The sequence below is a fragment of the Acartia tonsa genome, chromosome 13, assembly GCF_053477335.1.
Source record: "Acartia tonsa isolate MP-2025a chromosome 13, ASM5347733v1, whole genome shotgun sequence".
Lineage (NCBI taxonomy): Eukaryota > Metazoa > Arthropoda > Copepoda > Calanoida > Acartiidae > Acartia > Acartia tonsa.
The window spans coordinates 37,319,177-37,339,058 of NC_137272.1; the positions used below are offsets into that span (position 1 = coordinate 37,319,177).

The 19,882-nt window shown below is 32.8% G+C and overlaps 1 protein-coding gene across 1 annotated transcript; it reads right to left on the reverse strand.

Annotated features, from left to right (window-relative positions):
- Positions 1-657: 657 nt before the first annotated feature.
- On the reverse strand, positions 658-19,756 carry LOC145335280 (potassium voltage-gated channel protein Shab-like). The gene is made up of 21 exons (XM_080181017.1): positions 19,649-19,756; positions 19,376-19,438; positions 18,240-18,347; positions 16,916-17,010; positions 16,508-16,598; positions 15,580-15,648; positions 13,127-13,179; positions 12,743-12,800; positions 11,132-11,215; positions 10,668-10,761; positions 8,476-8,573; positions 7,180-7,255; positions 6,402-6,472; positions 5,988-6,050; positions 5,546-5,631; positions 4,671-4,726; positions 4,025-4,096; positions 2,674-2,739; positions 2,151-2,260; positions 1,389-1,461; positions 658-843 (listed from the first exon to the last, which is right to left on the reverse strand). Exons 1-21 carry the CDS (start codon positions 19,754-19,756, stop codon positions 761-763), a joined length of 1,677 nt encoding a protein of 558 aa, XP_080037143.1. The 3' UTR covers positions 658-760.
- Between the last annotated feature and the right edge of the window lie 126 nt (positions 19,757-19,882).

A 19,882-nucleotide genomic window follows, 5' to 3' on the forward strand; every position in this document is an offset into this window, starting at 1 on the left:
TATATGGGCCATGAACCGCGACATCATAAAAATAAGCCAAGACCCAATATCTCACAATAACTTGGTTTAAAGACTTTGGGTACCAGTGTTATGTCCCCTCCCACCCAAGGGCATCCAAGCTTTTTCATTTTTTTTTGGAGGAGGGTAAAAATTCAAATTTAGGGGGTGCCTACGGAACCCCTAACTTCATATATCATATATTATAAAGGGACGTCCAAGCTTTTTACTTTTTTGGGGGGTAGTTACTCATCCTTCAAAATTTTTGGGGGGTTAATCAGAAAACAGTAAAAGTGTCGAACTATGACGTCAGAAAAAATTAACAATTAATTAATAAGAAGCCAGTATTCACTGTGGTAAAATATATTGCAGCCTCTCATTGGTTAATTGTTAATTTTTTCTGACGTCATAGTTCTATACTTTTACTGTTTTCGGTTAATCACCCCTTTACCCTCCCCTCAAATTGGACTTCCTTGCTCCAACCATGGATTTCAAGGCTAGGGTGAGGTAATAATGAGTAGCTCTCATGAGATAGCGGGTCAAGTCATAATGTGCTTGAACGTGGAGCTTGATAGCCCTAGTGGCTATACAAAAGTGTCTCAGCCTACTCCATGACTACTTAGGTCCAAACCCTAAGAGACTATGGCTAATCAATCAAGCACATTTTCAACAACTGTGCCGTCAGCTTTATTGGATCTTGGCTATATCAAAAAATTAATGGATTTGCCTAAAAAAATTGCAAAAATATCTCGCAAGCATAATTTTAATCTTTAATAACATCTTCATAACTAATATTATCATAATTATGGTGGGATGATCCGTTCTGGTACTTCTCTCGCTCTTCTTCTGAAAATAAATATAATATTATCTAGGGGCACTTAACCTTCTCTTTTTTTTGCAGGAAATTTCTCTTGGAAGTGTTGGATATACACTCCCCTAAAACCTTTCGTTGACCTGAGAGGATCTTCACTGTAAAGAAAACCATACCAATTCATTGGTAACTTAACTTGTTATCCTTCGCTACAAACAAACCTCCTATTACTTTCATGTTACATTTACTGTAATTTGGACAATCCGTATAATAAAGTAACAGGATGTGTGTTTGTCTTTACTTGTTTGTTTGTTTGTTTTTTGGTAAATAGCTGATTCTAAAATAGCTTGAATAGAAACAATTTTACGTGTCTCTATGGGCCTCTAGTGGCATAGCCGCTAGAGGAAAATATGACAAAATGTTTTCCAGTATGGCTGAATTAAAACTGGTTCTCAGCCAAACTGAAAAATCATGTATAGTTTATACGATAAGGACAATTTTTACGAATTTCCCCTTCTCATCTCATCCTTTTATGACGTCACACATGACCCTTTCCGTATCTCCAATGGAACTGTTATACCTGGAGATTCTGGAGCTTTTTTGAAAGGTCCTGGGTCACTAGACAAAACCTCCAACAAGTTTTCTTTCTCAAGCTACAAAAAAAATTATAGAAATGAAAATAAAATAATCACTAAACCTAACAGAAAATGAATTTAGGATTTGCAAAAAGCTTAATTTAGGTATGTTAAAATTTCTTCATATAAAATTTTGTCAAACTTTGCATGAGGATTCCTGTAACATAGAGGTTTAATTTTTGAAAATGTAGCAATATTTCAATCATTTCCACAAAATAAAATTCAATTGGAATGTTTGTTTTTTATTTAAAATCATTAAAATTTTGAAGGCTGCTTATATTAAAACTAGGGTTTAGCCGGATATCCTGCCATTTTTAATATCCGGCCAGATACCGGATATTAAAACTATCCGGTTACAGGATATCCGGCTGATTTTTGACGCCGGATATCCGGTTATCTGGCTGGATATCCCGTAATTTGCCGAATATCGAACGTTGGCCAGATATCCGGCCGGAACCGGGTATCTTGCATTAGAAATCAGCCGGATATCCGGTATCCGGCCAAAAAAGTATCCGGCCTAACCCTAACAGCTGTTTTCACAATGAATCAATGCTACAAGTCTATGATACTAATGCATTTGTTTGTTTTATCTTAGGAAACTTGCAGGGGTTAGGTATAAGGGAAAAATGTAATTAATTTATTATAAAGATATGGAGGGAAAACAAATATTTCTTAGTAAATATTTCTGACTTATTCTACAAATTTACCTTGAAACTTTCATTATTTGATTTTCTAATTTCCGCTAGGTCCTCTCTTTTCTTGGCTATCACCTCCCTCTTTTTCTGTTCCATATAGTAGGCTCCAAAGTTTTCAACCACTATAAGAATAACTATATATTTGATTGACGGTATAATTTCGTACAAGATTATCTTTAGAAAATTCGAACAGGCAGGGAAATTCATAATTCCAAACAAGTCGGGCTATTTGATTTGAGCACTTAATTACAAATACCATTCTAATTTGCGCAAAGTCCCCTCTTTTCTGGGCTATCATCTCCCTCTTTTTCCAACTATTTAGTTCCAGTATGAAAATATGTAGGCATATAATAATTTGCATCAAATTATAGACAGCTTTCTACAGACAGCAAAATAAAAATTATAGAATTAATAATATAACTCACTTTGTCCATTTATCTATGAATATATTTTTGTGCTTTGCTACTTGCTACTTGTGTGATGTAAACAAATTTGAATTACTGCTATTAGTGGAAACTCGAAATTAATAACTCACCAATAGGGATGGGGAGTGCCATAACCAGGACCCCAGAAACACCACAGGCTGACCCAACAAGCTTACCTGTGTTATTTGTATATAATAAAACAAGGATGACAACATCCATAAGTAGCGAAGCACAAAAATTGTGGATGGGAATACGTAGAAGTAGATTTAACGTGTATTTATTAAAATTAAGAATAGATTTATTGGAGAATATAATCACGAAACCTTGTATTATTATGTATGATAAATTACATACTAGATGCACATAACAATGGGAAAAAATATTTTGAAACTGTTAATGCAAAAAAGTTTTAAAATTGGACCAAAAATACCAATTGGACCATAAAACATATAAAAATAGCCAAAAACTTGCTAAAAGGTACTTTGGCTGCCATTGTTTCTTTTCTTAAAACGCCAGAAATTTAATTTTAATATCTTTAACTGAAATTTTTTTTTTAAATTGGACCATAAACACCAAAGATATGGGTAAAAATTTGAAAAATATAAAAATAGCAAAAAACCTGCAAAAAGGCAGTCTGACTGTCATTGTTGTTTTCTTCAAACAACAGGAAATTTAATTTTGATATCTTTAACCGAAAAAATTTCGAAATTCGGACCATAAACACCAAAGATATGGGGAAAATTGTGAAAATATAAAAATAGCCAAAAACCTGCAAAAAGGCAGTCTGACCGTCATTTTTGTTTTCTTCAAATGATGGGAAATTTAATTTTGATATCTTTAACTTAAAAATTTTTGAAAATCGGACCATAAACACCAAAGATATGGGGAAAATTTAGAAAATATAAAAAATAGCCTAAAACCTGCTAAAAAGCAGTCAGACCGCCATCGATGTTTTATAGTTAATTGTGCTCCTTAATGATGGGAATGTTGTCAAAAAATTTCAGCTCTCTATCTTTTATAGGAGCCGAGAAAATCACGTTTCCCCCAATTCATTAATTACGGACGGACGGACAGACGGACGGACGGACGGACAGACGGACAGACGGACAGACAGACGGACGGACGGACATAGTGAATTATAGAGTAGCTTCGCTACTAAAAACAATAAGGAACATGAAAAATAATTATATACAAAATATGTTTTTTTTCCAACAAGCTTAAATAGTTTTAAAAATTTTTATATTGTAAAAGATTAAATCTATTCTGTATTCCAATATGAAATACTTTTAAAATGATTCAAATATTCTACCCCAAAACAGATATAAACCTTCCCTGGACCTTTGAGAAGCTACACTGTAAAAAATATCAGTTCAGAGGTTAGAATGATCATTATCTACACTCGCATACTGACATCCTGTTACTTTTATATATTAGAAGGTAATCGTTGTATTATATAAATACCTAACAAAGTGACTGGATGAAGGTCTCCATATCCCACTGAAGTCATGGTCTGGATAGCCCACCACATGGCTTCTATAAGTAATACACCAAAAATATATATCATTTGAGAAAATCGTGACAATGAGCTTTACAATTTAATTAAAACATAAAACGCAAAGATGAAATTGAATGCAATAACATCATGACCATGTTTTAACTAGCAGCTGCGATTCCAGTACATAGGGATTGTGTATTAAAATGGGTAAAAAAATAGCTAAAAACATCCCAAAACTTAAATTTTAAAGTAAAAAGCATAAAAAAGAGAATCTAATCAGTTCATTGGTTATCTTAAGCTTCAGTCAAAAAATCTTACTAATTTGTACAAAATGATATATTAAATAATTTAAAATTTCTTAAACAAAAGCCAAATAGAAAGGAGAAACCAGCGTTATATAGTTACATCGATACAAAATAACATAGTTACAGACATAACAAGGAAAAAAAGTTTTATAGAACACAATTGGCTTTTTAATTATTACATTAAATTTATGATTTTGAAAGGAAAAAAAAAAATTAATTAAATCTGGATACATAAGTAACAAAAAACGTATAAGTATCATTTTAGAATAAGAGGCAAAGAGCTTTATGATATTGAAGAAAAAAAAACCTGGAATAGATGTATATTTGCTGTCTATACTGTCTTTCTCAACAAAATAAGCCAAACTAAAAAAAAACATTTATATTTATAAGAAGCGCAGTAATAACCAGATAACAACACAACTGGTATTAATTGATTGTTAAGTAAGGCTGAGAACAAGTTTTAATTCAACGGATAAAAATCGGTTTCGATGCTATACTGGGAAAAAATTCTCAAATGATTTTACAACAACATCCATAAGTAGCGAAGCATAAAAAATCAGGAATTGGACAAAGGGACAAAGTGAGCTATATTTCAGCCTTTGAAAAATAAAGTATATGTCTTTCAAAGCATGACAGACGGACAAAGCAATTATATAGAATAGATGTGCATATGCCATAGAAATCATAACTGAAAATTCCATCTGTCTATCATCAATAGCGGACGAGAAAATCAGATTTCCCCCAAAAAGCATTACGAACTGACTGACTGATAATGTGAATTTTAGATTAGCTTCGCTACAAATAATACAAAACAAAAATATATTTAATGTACAAGTTTTGTTTTACATATTGAATAGAAAGTTTTTATTGTTTGAAAACAACTTTTTTTCCTTTAAACTAAAACTTTTCAAACACTACAAGATACTCCGCCAAAATAGTTATCGGTAGCGAAGCTACAATATGATTACCTTACATGTCCGTCCGTCAGTCAGTCCATAACAATACGGAGTAATTGTGATTTTCTCGGCTGCTATTATAGAAAGACAGCTGAAATTTTGAGTATAGACATATGACATATTTGCATATAGTCAATACATTGTTTTGTCCATCTGTCTTTTGGGCAAGACATAACTCTTATTTTTATAAAAATATTTTACAAATTAAAAGATTGCAATACATTACCTGCCAAAAATAAGCATCCCCATACCCACAAATAGAAGAAGAAGGCTGAGCTCCTTATAACTGCTTTTCATTGTATGAGCGATAGCCTGAATCAAAAATCGTTTTTGAAAAGTTAAAATTTTGGAGTTGATTTAAGTAACCCTTGGCAATACTCTGTACATGCTATAAAATCTTTTATCGCATCGTATTATAAACAGCTTTCCGCGGATATAAAGATGTACAATTATAAGATTAAAACCAGTTTTTGGCTTCGTGATTCCGTAGGCACGGGCTAATAAAAACTGGTTTTGATCTTGTACATTGTACATTTTTATATTCATGGATTACTGGATAAAATACGATGCTATACACGCTTGTTCAGTATGCTGAGAACCGGTTCTAATCCACCGGATATTAATCGGATTGAAAGCGATACTGGAAATGTTATAATTCTAAATATTACCTGTAAACCAGAAGAAGACCTGGCAAGCTTGAATATTCTCATTATACGAGCAATTCTGAATGCCTGCAAATTTTAAACCAATTATTTTCTGTAGATTTTAAAAAATATTATTATATTTGTCCTAAAGGAAAAAGGTTAATAATTTTTTAGAGGGTATTTTTTTCTAGGGGCGAATTCTGTTGTGAGGGTAGTGGTACCTCACCAAAATAGTTTTTAAAGAAATTGAGATGCTGCATTAAAAAGAAGAACAAAATCGGATCAGCGGATATCAAGATCCTTAGGTACACACAGACAGACAGAGAACTATCATGTTACTTTTATATAGGAATTAAAATTTCATATCGAGTGGATGAGAACCGGTTCTAATCCACTGGATATTAATCTGATTCGAATGAATACAAGAAAAAATTATACCTGAATTAATCTGGACATATCTTCAAATTCTGATTCTGTAGATTCGTTCTCTTTCTCGTTGCTCGGGGAACCTAATTTAAAATTATTATTGGCTATGCCATTATTATACCTTATCGTCTCAAATTTATATCCATATCCTATTATATGAAACTTTTTGTCTGTAGAGTAGTATCTCATTAACCATTGAACCGACAGGTTTCTCCTTTACAGTGAAGTGTTTAATTCTATTTTAGGGGAGGGTATCTCAACCCCCTCCCCCCCGAAAAGATACCCCCTCCCTGCTATTTTTTTCTTTTTTGCTTTTTAAAATCTAAAATCAAAATTGAGAAGGCGAGATTTGTGTTTTCACCCACCCTTCTTAAGTACCACTAGAGTCTTCTAGGCGCGTAGCCGCTTGTATATATATGACCATTTCAATATTTATAAACTATCACAAGCTTTACTTGAAGTTTGGTAAATGTTAAAAAATGTTGGATTGGAAAATTCACGAAACCTAGGTAACATTTTGGTATATAGCGCAATTCTAGGGGATGGTGTTACCCTCCCACAAAACTGTTATAAACCTTCCTGGAATCTATGATAAGCTACTTTATAAAGGAGAACCATATCGGTTAAATGGTTAGCGAGATCCTTTGATAAATACACACAGACTCAATAATACATAGAGATCCTGTTACTTGTATCGAACCTACTCTATAATCATAGCCAGAAAACCGTTTATCTATCTATCTTTTGAACTATGATATATGTATAATGTATCTATATATTAATTTTATACCTGTAACTGTAGTAACATTACCAAATAACAAGGTTCCGTTGTCAGCTGTCATAAAGTCACCCACAGTTAATTCTTCCTGTAAATAATAATCTTTTAGGAGCACAGCTACCATTTAATTAAGGTATGTACGTACAGTACGCTATGTACATCTGTCATAAAAATAGTAAATTCTTCCTGTATATAATAAACACAATTTTAGTGGTGCATCTGCTCTATACTCATACTCAGCTGTCCCAAAGTCACCAACAGTTAATTCTTCATGTACATAACAAGCAAAAGGGTGACAACATCCATATGAGTTAAGCTCTAAAATTAAAAGATAGGACAAACATACAATAACACTAAATAAGCAGAATATTAATTTGTAAGTCTACAAAAAATACATAAATTTGGTGCAAAATTGCGAAAACACAGGATATTTTTCTAAATAATTACATTCTTTCATTGATGTAATGAAAATTAGTAGACCTGCCTGACCAGAAATAGACAGTAGGAAAGGATAGATAGTAATAAAGGATAGCTAGGACATCAAGTAAACCTACCTTCTTCATAAATACTAGAGATAGATAGTATGTAAGGATAGCTAGAACACCAAGAAGACCTACCTCTACCATAAAGACCAGAGATAGATAGTAAGGAAGGATAGCTAGAACATCAAGTAGACCTACCTCTTCCATAAATACCAGAGATAGATAATAGGGAGGATAGCTAGAACATCAAGTAGACCTACCTCTTCCATAAATACCAGAGATAGATAGTAAGGAAGGATAGCTAGAACATCAAGTAGACCTACCTCTTCCATAAATACCAGAGATAGATAGTATGTAAGGATAGATAGAACATCAAGTAGACCTACCTCTTCCATAAATACCAGAGATAGATAGTATGTAAGGATAGCTAGGACATCAAGTAGACCTATCTCTTCCATAAAGACCAGAGATAGATAGTCAGGAAGAATAGCTAGAACATCAAGTAGACCTATCTCTTCCATAAATACCAGAGATAGATAGTATGTAAGGATAGCTAGAACAACTAGTAGACCTATCTCTTCCATAAAGACCAGAGATATATAGTATGTAAGGATAGCTAGAACAACTAGTAGACCTACCTCTTCCATAAATACTAAAGATAGATAGTAAGGAAGGATAGCTAGAACATCAAGTAGACCTACCTCTACCATAAATACCAGAGATAGATAGTAAGGAAGGATAGCTAGAACAACTAGTAGACCTACCTTTACATAAATACCAGAGATAAATAGTATGTAAGGATAGCTAGAACAACTAGTGGACCTACCTCTTCCATAAATACCAGAGATAGATAGTAAGGAAGGATAGCTAGGACATCAATGACATTCAAAGGTCCTTTCAAAAACTTCCATTTATTTGGGGCTCCTAAAATTTATTAATCTAATAACAGAGTTTTTATAAATTTGTCTGTTAGTATAAATCAAATTTATTGTCTATTGTTTTGTTTATTATATGTCTACATTTTTGATTAATCTTATATTTTTGCACCTTAATCAAATGATGTGCTAATTATTTAAATTCTAGTACAAAGTGTTATTCATGAAGCAGCTTATAGTGCATATGAAAAAATGATGTCATACAATACAAATGACCAATTATAGGCCAGTATATACATTTTACCATTGGTCAAATACAATGTATACCGGCCTATCATTAGCCATTTGAATTGTATGATGTTATTCTTTATGAGGCACTATAAGTTGCTTCTTTTATCAATATAAAAAGAATTATTCCTAATTTATATTTGTCTATATTTTAAAGTTTTTCAAACTATTTTTAAAATAATACACTATTCTAAGACATGAAGATTTTGATATTTACTATTAATTCATTTTGTCTCTTGTAGAAGTGATTCAAACAATATTAGCTTGGTCTATCAATAAAATGAGTTCTCTGGTGATTTATCCATCTATCAATAATCTATTTATCTATGAACCTAACTAATTACCTATCCATCTATCAATAAAATGAGCTCTCTGGTGATTTATCAATCTATCAATAATCTATTTATTTATGAACCTAACTAATTACCTATCCATCTATCAATAAAATGAGTTATCTGGTGATTTATCCATCTATCAATAATCTATTTATCTATGAAAATAATTACCTATCCATCTATCAATAAAATGAGCTCTCTGGTGATTTATCCATCTATCATTAATCTATTTATCTATGAACCTAACTAATTACCTATCCATCTATCAATAAAATAAGCTCTCTGGTGATCTATCCATCTATCAATAATCTATTTATCTATGAGCTTCCCAATTACCTATCCATCTATCAATAAAATAAGCTCTCTGGTGATTTATCCATCTATCAATAATCTATTTATCTATGAACCTAACTAATTACCTATCCATCTATCAATAAAATGAGCTCTCTAGTGATCTATCCATCTATCAATAATCTATTTATCTATGAACCTAACTAATTACCTATCCATCTATCAATAAAATAAGCTCTCTGGTGATCTATCCATCTATCAATAATCTATTTATCTATGAACCTAACTAATTACCTATCAATCTATCAATAAAATAAGCTCTCTGGTGATTTATCCATCAATCAATAATCCATTTATCTATGAACCTAACTAATTACCTATCCATCTATCAATAAAATAAGCTCTCTGGTGATCTATCCATCTGTCAATAATCCATTTATCTATTAACCTAACTAATTATCTATCCATCTATCAATAAAATGAGCTCTCTGGTGATCTATCCATCTATCAATAATCTAAATATCTATGAGCTTCCCAATTACCTATCCATCTATTAACTCTTTACAGTCGGGCACCTTTCCGCACCTTAATCAGGTGGGGAGGGGGGGCGTTGAACGCCCCCCCCTTATTATCTCAGTTCCTATTAGAGCTAGAGGACTAAATTTTTGTGCAAGTCCCCTGTTTGATGATGAATTTCCGATCTTTTATAAGTCAATTTTCGCTTCCTTCACCCTTTTATTCAACAACCTTTGTTTTAGAAATATCAAAATATAAATTTCAGCGGCCGCAGCTGTACTTGGCAGCTGCCAGCCGCCGCAGTCGGTGGTTGGCGGGAAAAAGGCGGCGGATCTATATGAAATTTTAATATGTTATGTAGACATGTAAGAAAAACTTAAGTTTAAAATTTGAAGTCTCTAACTCAAAAATTGCGGCCACAGGAGCCTTTAAACGATTTCTGGAGACCTGGAGGATCAGGACCTGCAGGATCATACCTGGAACCTGGAAGTGACTTGAACACCTGTATTTCATATAAGGATGTACTACTAGAGGATATTTTAGTATTTTGGTATGATGAAATGCTTTGTTGTGCCCGCCAGGATGAAGATATTCACAAATTCCAACTCTCAGTTATGTGTCATATCCATACTTAAAAGTCATGCAGTTTAGGCTTTTTATCTTTCACACACAGAAAATGAGATAAAAAAACCGTTAAGGGTTAAGCTACTTACCCGCAAGTCTCAAGAAGTATTCAATGGTGAACCAGGATATACAAAAGGCTTCTATCAGAGCAAAGTAGGGATTGTCAATTTGTTCACCGTTCAACTAGAAATGTAACATTTTTAACAAATTATTTTATCCGTATATAGAGGTAACAGGATGTCTGTTTGTGTGTGTATGTGTCTGCCTGTATGTTCTGAAGTATCTTGCTTACAGATGGACCGATATGGTTCTCTTTAACAAAGTATTTTCTGATAGATTATGGGAAAATGTATAACTATTTTTGGTAGGGTACCACCACTCTCCACTTTAAAGTAACCCCCACAAAAAATAGTTTTTACTTTTTTATACTGTAATGTAAATGAAGGAGGACAATTACACCCCCCCCCACTCAAGTACCCTTAGAGGCATGTAGGCGATTTATTAATTAAGTTATGAATTAAATCAACTTACAAGTAATGAACTAACTAACTACCTGATGCTTGAACTCTGGCATAGTGTTTAGACACATTCCAAGGGTTGATAGTAGGACCAATGATATGGAGAATAAGGATAACACCTAAAATAATAATAAACATTCAAAATTGCAAGTTAGGATTCTGCATACCAAGCAACTTACATTATTCTTTCCCTCGTCCATGCTCCTAATTCATATGAGAGTACCATTAATCAGGGTGGTTTAATATAGAACACCTGCCAAAACTCTAGGCCAGAGGTGAATTTGCTCCATTAAAATCAGTTTGCCTCACTAAAATTTAGTGTGGCAAAATTATCCCCTAAAAAATTTTAGTTTGCCCCACTGATTTTAGTGGGGCAAAAGTTTTTTAAGAATTCATCTCAGTTTAATGCAATAATTAAGTAGCTTCTATGAAAATTGCATGTCTGCTTATTATGTAATAAAGGGTGTGCAAAAAAATGCGGACATTTTTAAAATTGAAATTGCGTGGCTTGTGTTAACAGTAGAAAATTCTTATGCATATCGTTAGAACTGTTATGAACTCTAGTTTTTGGAAATATAAGAACGGATCCTGTGCTACGTATAGTTAGGGAGCTACATGGTGAAATGTTCCTATTGCCTTAAAATTTGAATTGCGAGTAAACCAGAAAGTTAAAAAAAATATTGAAAAAAAATAAACCTATTTTTAAAGCTTTATAAATATTTGTATTTATTTGTCAAACAAATCTTCTAATTGAATATGAAAAAATCTACGAATATTTGTACTGAAATCATTCTTTTACAATGGATCCTTCAACAAGGTATCAAATAAAAGTTGAGATTGAAACTTTTATGAATAAGTACCCTGGAGCAAGCATAAGAGAGGTTAGACAATTTTTGAAAAGTGGATCTGCATCCCAGGTATGGAATAATCTTACAAGACAAACAAGATCTTCATTCCTGGTGAGAAATTACACTAAATGCTAAACAGGTTCGTTGTTAAAGAATAGAGGATTTAATGGGCGGAAGAAAACACCAGAGAGTGTACAGAAAAGAGTGAAAAAAATGTTATTGAATAAAAAGCAAGAGCAAAGGCCATAATACAGAAAAATGGAGATCAAATCTTTAAAAATGATTATTAGTTATTCATTACTTCTTTGTTTGTTGTTAGTTTGTTAACTTCTTTGTTTGTTGTTAGTTTGTTAATAAATTAGTTAATTTTATAATTTTTCTTGAATTCATTGTTTGAAAATAAAAAATATACTTGTTTTGCTATTTTTTTATTCAATCTTTTTATACTTTGATATTTGATAATTTACTCGCAAGTTAAGTCTTAAGGCAATAGGAACATTTCACCACGTAGCTCCCTAACTATACGTAGCACAGGATTCGTTCTTATATTTTCAAAAACTAGATTCATAACGGTTCTAACGATATGCATAAGAATGTTCTACTATTAACACAAGCCGCGCAATTTCTTCTAAGATTGGCCAAAGGATTATCACCTCTAATCCACGTGTGCATCTGAATCCTAACTTCAGAGAATTTTGGATACATATATTTATACATACACAAAAGAATCCATGTTTAAAAACAAGTATTAGCCTTTATATTTAAAGGGGCATTTATTACAAAGTGTATAATTCTCACCTTGGCAAAAATGGAAGAATTGGGCTTCTCCATCAAGTCCCATAAACATTTCTGATACCTTTATTAAATAAACAATATTCATTAACTATTTACTATTTATATTTTTAACAAGGAGCGTTTGTTTAAATCAAGAATACATTTGTTCAGTAACTCTAAAAGGTAATGTTGTTGTGCCAAGTAGTTTTCCCTAAAATTAGGTAAATGTATATCAGAGATTAGGGTTGGGCCGGATACTATTTTGGCTGGATACCGGATATCTGGTATCCGGCCGAATATCTGGTTAACGCCGAATATCCGGTAAATTTCCGCATTAGAAATCAGCCGGATATCCGGCCCAACCCTATCTGAGATGTTTGCATACAGGAGCTAGAAAAAGATGTATACCTGGCACAAGGTCCACTTCCAAAATCTTCATCATCCTCTACAACTTTCATAACCTGCAAAATTGCAGGGATCTAAGCAGGGATATGACAATGGCCGATAAGTTAATGTACAAACCCAATAATTATATATAATTACCCCTTCTGCAGATTACAATTAGTGGTTGAAAAGTTTGGCTCTACTTTACGACCCATCAAATCAAAATTCTATTAAAGTCCACAAAGTTATTAAACCAATAAATAAGAAAACATTATTATAAAACTTTGGGGACTAGTGTAATTAGCAGACCAATGTCCCATTCCTCCCGGGCAAAATTGACACATAATAAAATACTACAAAATAGTTCAATACAACTCGAAGTACATGCATCATTTGATGCATCATTGAACCAAATTATGCTAATGAATTTGTGGATAAGCAGCCTTTGATTGCACTACCTTTGTCTGGAAGTCCTTTACGTGCATCATAACGAATCACGCCTGTTTTTGGGCCAAGGTTTTCCGTTTCTTACCACCCGATACAGCAGCAGTTGGAACAATTCTTGACGTCTTTAGTTTAGTTAATGCGCAGTTTTTGGGTAGGACGGAATATTGCCTCAAAAAAGCAAATAGCTAAATATTTTTTTAGAATCGCAGCCATTATATAACTTGGGTATGTTAATGTCCGGGTACATAGCAGATTTACCACTAGCAAAAATACAGTGATATTACTGTCATAAACACAGTGATTTACTGTCATAAACACAGTTTTACTGTCAAATTCACACCCGCGTTTTTAGGGGGTATGACAAAAATACAGTTATTGCACTGGCATATTCACAGTTTTGCTGTCAATTATACACCTACATATTGACAAAAATACATCTATTAAATTTATAATTTGTCAATTATACACCTACATATTGACAAATATACATCCATCAAATTTATATCTACTTATTAGTCATATTACAATCTGCAAACCAGTGCCTCTACCTGTGCCTGTACCTGAAACTGTACCTGAACCTAGACATAGTTCAATTCCGACGTCTACACCTGTCCCTATATCACCACTAGATCCTGATGCTGTCATAGAAGAGGGAAGAAATGTTTTCTTCTCATTTGATATAGGTTTAGCTATTAACACTGATTCGGAAATAACTCTTTCTCAATTAGAAGACGAAGTTTTCTCATTAGAAGATCAATTTTAGAGTTCCAACAAGCTGCCCTAGTTGTCACCAAGTTGTGGAGCTTTATGGTCCACATCGCCAACATAATCTTTATGGAAGTGGGGACATGAGCTCCCAACTTGTTGATGACTTTGGTCAGCCTATTTGTAGAATGGTTACTCGATCAATGTCAAGATCTTCACAAAATTAAAATGTATGTTGTAAATAAAATTTATTCATAACTTTTATATGATTTTATATTATCATGATGAAATAAATTATATATTTTATAAATGTGTAAAATAAAAACAAGATTTTTTTATATTAGTGCAACACTACTTTATAATATCCAATATTTGTCTTTTACCTTCTTTTGAAAAGTTTAGAATTTTTGTTGTGTAGATTGATTTAACTATTATTAATAGTTATAAGTTTTAATAACTTGGTCAAAATATTTATAATTAATATTAATTTAAAAGTAGGTGTATTTTTGTCCATCTGTCTGTCAGTTTTATTTTTTTCAAATTTTCTTTTAAATATTAATCAGTTAGGGAGTTGAATCCATTTTTATAGAAGCAGAAATATAATCTATGATTATGGTTTGGACCCTATAAAACTGTAATCTACCCTTCCACTTTCCCCTCTCTTGGTGAAGATATCTTCAACGCCGATACGATTTTTGAAATATAAGATTCCACTTTTGTCTCTCTTGTTAAAGATATCTTCACCAAGAGAGGCAAAAGTGGAATCTTAAATTTCAAAAATCGTATCGGCGTTGAAGATATCTTCACCAAGAGAGGGGAAAGTGAAATCTTACATTTCAAAAATCGTATCGGCGTTGAAGATATCTTCACCAAGAGAGGGGAAAGTAGAATCTTACATTTCAAAAATCGTATCGGCGTTGAAGATATCTTCACCAAGAGAGAAGAAAGTGGAAAGGTAGATTACAGTTTTAGAGGGTCCAAACCATAATCATAGATTATATTTCTGCTTCTATAAAAATGGATTCAACTCCCTAACTGTTAATGTTTAACACTTTAATATTAAGAATAGTTATTTCTCGCATCGTATTATAAACAGTTTTCCGCGGATATAGAATGTACAATTAAATGATTAAAACCAGTTATTTAGCCCCGAGGTGCCGTAGGCACCGGCTAAAAAACTGGTTTTAATCCTATGATTGTACATTTTTATATTCGTAGACAGCTGGATATAATACGATGCTAGACATAGTTTTTTCGTATGGATGAGGACCGGTTCCTATCCATCGGATTCGAATGAATACGAGAAAAAATTGTTTTTATATTACCTTAGTATTTTTGATAACTTCTTCAGTAACATGTTCTTTTCTCCCTGTATATTTTCCCTCACAGCATGGCTAAAGTATATAACCTTATAATAAAGTAACATGATGTGTGTTTGTCTGTGTGTCTGTTTGTTTGTACCGAAGGATCTCGCTAACCGCTGAACCGATCGGGTTTTCCTTAACAGGTTAGCTTCTCATGAGTCCCGGGAAGGTTTATAACTATTTTGGGAGAAAAGGTACCACCACCATCCTCAGAGAAATCGACAAATATAAAAAACGCTGCCCTGTAGACATTTTTCCAATTAGCTAAAAACATAACTAACACCATATATCGGCGAAAAAAAAAACTTTTGGTAAATAGCTGATTTTAAGATAGATTGAAAGAAACAATTTTACGTGTTCCTAGAGGCCTCTAGGGGCGTAGCCCGTGCTTTCGGCATCTCGGGGCCAAAACAACTGGTTTTATAAAATTGTACATTTAATATTCGTGAAAAGCTGTTTATAATATATGTGAGAAAAAAACTATTTTCAAGCTTGAAAAAAGTCTGGAGTAATTATATCAGTAAAGGCAACTTCCATGCTTATGTATACAGTATCTGCAGATATGGATGCAAAAATAAATAAAATAATTGATACAGAATATGGGGATATTGTGACAGGGGAATTTTTGTCGACAATTTATTTTGCTAATATTGTACTCACATATTGGTTAATATGTTCCCCATTCCTCAAAGGAGGGGATGGGGTGAAGCCATAAGGGATGAATATGGGGGGTATTGTTATACTAGCCAGCTGGGAGAAACATATTATCAGTATATATGAGAATCTCTCACAGTATCCACGTATTCCATATCCATTGTTAAAAAGGCAATTCTCATTTTAACGAGAGGTTTCGTGATTTTTTCTCTCAAAATATATTAATAAAATATACCTCAAAATAGACCTCATCGATTTTCCAGTATTCTAAATCTTGCCCGAAATCAATAACACACAAGTCTTCTACTACATGCAATCGACCAGTTCTAAGCATATCAAACTTTTAAAGTTATTGTCGTAAATCAAAAAATTCACATTAAAAATTGATGGCAATTTTTTTTTTATATATGCCCTCTTAAATGACGGTACCTTAGCGAATAAAAAGCTACAGTAGCGCAAAGATAGGTTTTAAGTCCTTTTTCTTCCGATTAGTATGTAACTTTCCGTCTTTGAAAGAAAGAAACAATATTGACGTTTTAGTTTGTTATCAGAGTTTATGATCATCATACGATTCTTGATTCATTAGTTTCTTAATCTTCGCTTTTATGATTATGTCATCCTTGTTTTCTGTAATATATATTACCTGTAAAAATTAAGTATACAATTAAATGTCTTTGGATGACGATCAAAATAATATTCGTTTTCTTCCAAAGAAAATCCATCACACAAGTTTAATATCTAAAAACAAAATAATATATTGTGGTTTAACATGGATATCTTTTACATTTTTAAAAGCGAAGCTTTTCTATAATTAGGGTCGGTCCGTCCGAGATAGATAGCTTTTATTCGTTAATTTAGGCATGTTAGAATTGTCCTATCGATTTCAAACTTTGCATGATGATTCCTGTAGTAGTTGGGTACGATTTAGAAAGCGTAGCAACTTTATAATCATTACCAGAATGTCCGTACGTCCATTTTAAACATGTTGATTTTTCAACTTTTTTAACAACAAATTTTCAAGTGTTTTAATTATCCGTTTGATCTGATTTTTGGTATATTGATTCCTGGGAAAACAAAGAACAATATTATAAGCAAAGCAACTCTATAATTAAGTCCAAAAATGAAAGTGTGTCCATAAACATTATCCTGTTTTTAAGCAGTTTTTTAACAAATTTACCTACAATTTTGATTCGACATTTATACATTTATGTTCCGATTTTTCAGTTCAGATACTATACAAGTGTTAATGTCCGTTTGTCCTACCGTTTCAGTGCTTCGCTTTTATGGATATTGTCATCCTTGTTTGGGTAAAGTTTTGTTTGACCAATGCTCTGTACCTCACTTGGTCCGCCAGTCTGTCTGTGGTGCTCTTAGATACTATACTTTTTTCTGAGATGTTATCAAAGAAAATCCGCTGAATTTTTCCGTGAAGATACGACCACAAAACATCATTTCTTTTTAAGTGCGTCGGATAAGTAAAGTTTAGGGTTAAAGTAATTGTAAGAATAATAGGTTGAATGTTCTATTTTTTCTCTTAACTTTTAATTGATTTTGAAATAATTGAAGATAAAGAGAATTATTTCTTTTTATTTCTAATGAAAAGTACATAATTCCTTTACAATTTTTACTTTGCTAATCGTGGACATAAAAAAATTTGTAGATTGACATCAGTAGCTGTGGAAGCAGCTGCAAACAGTCCTAGTCTAGATCTTGGCTACCGTTGCTTTCCAACATATAAAACTATACCTCAGTAGCTGTGGATGCAGCATTCTCCACATAACCTCGTGTTTCACTCCCCCAACATATATAACTATATCTAAGTAACTGTGGAAGTAGCAACAAGCAGCCCAAGGGTTGATCTTGGCTGCCATTCCATCATTCTATTAAACCTACGTTAGTAGATGTGGATGCACCCGCCAGCAGTCTGGATCTTGGCTGCCGTTGCTTTCCAACATATAAAACTATACCTCAGTAGCTGTGGAAGCAGCTGCCAGCAGTCCTAGCCTGGATCTCGGCTGCCGTTCCAGCATTCTCCACATGACCTCGTGTTTCACTCCTCCAACATTTAACACAACCTAAACACAACATATTATCAGGGATCTTAAGGGACAAGACAAAGGCTGATAAACAAAAATACAACTTCTACTCTTTATAATTATTGGTTGGAAAGTTTGTACACAACTTGTTTTGAACCAACAGATCAAAATTCAATAAAAGTACCCAATGTTTTTGAGTCAATGAATAAGATAATGTGGTTATAAAATTTCAAATATAGTAGTGGGGGGGGGGGGGGGAGGTTGTCTAGGTACTTTAGAGGTAAACCACCAAAATATACCTACTTTTTTTGTTGTTGTCAAAAGCTTCTTAGAATAGACAGACGAACAGACTGAGGTATAAAGTGAAAACATTTCAACATAAAGTTAAATGTAAATCTTGTAATTTATTATAATTGAAAAAGATATTAAATGTCTAAGGAATGTTTTCAGATAAGAGATTTATGTCTTCTTATTGGGTAGGGATCTAAAAGGATAAGACATTGGCCGATAAATTGATGTACATCTCCCATTATGACACACTAAATTATCCCTTCAATATATTAAAATTAGTGGCTAAAATGTTTGAACACTAAACTTAATAAACCAACCAATCAAAATTCAAGAAAAGTCCCAAAAGAGGGTAAGCCAACGAATAAGAAAATATTATTATAAAATTTTGGGGACTAGCCCATTGTCCCCTGTCTGTTATTAATGAAAGAATATCAGTTTCAAACTATCTGTTTACAAATTCAAAGCATTTTTTATGGTACTTTGCAGAAAGAGAGAGAGAAAGAGGAGGCAATATGTTCCCAAAGTCATAAAATAACGTTTTCTTATTTACTGGCTTAACATTTTTTGTTAACTTAAGTGAAATTTAATTGGTGGATGCAATAAGTTAAGTGTTCAAACGTTTCAACCACAAATTTTAATTTACAGAAGTGGTAATTTAAATAAATTTTCAGTTAAATGACCTGGATGGATTTAGTTCCTAACTCGACAGCAGAAGGAATAAGGTTCAATTCGACTTCGGTAAAACATTTGATTCAAAAGAATTTAAAAAAAATTACCTTTTTATTTATTTTCTTTGATTTTATAATTTCAATTCTTTCTCTGTCTTGATATGTAAGCTCCTATAACAACATCAAATAATGAGTCTCAAATATTTACAAAAAAAATCTTACACAAAAGTAACAGGATATGTGTCTCTGTGTGTGTGTACCGAATCATATCGCTAACTGCTTAACTGATATGGTTCTCGTTTGGAGTGTAGCTTCTCAAAGTTTTATAACTTATTTTATATCTGTATAACTATATATCTATCTATCTATCTATCTATATACCTCCAAGCTCTCCTGACTGGACTGTTGATATGCCTGCAGAGATTGTTGCCAGCTGAAGGGCCAGTTCTCTGGAACAGTGTCTGTGACAGGTTTAATACAAGTTGTCATACAATACCACAAAAGTTTTTAAAACTTTTTGAAGGCTTTAAACTAATAACACGCAAAATTTGTTATCATTGTTAGCCTCAGGGAGGGAGGGGACATTGGCATGTTAATTACACTAGTCCCCAAAGT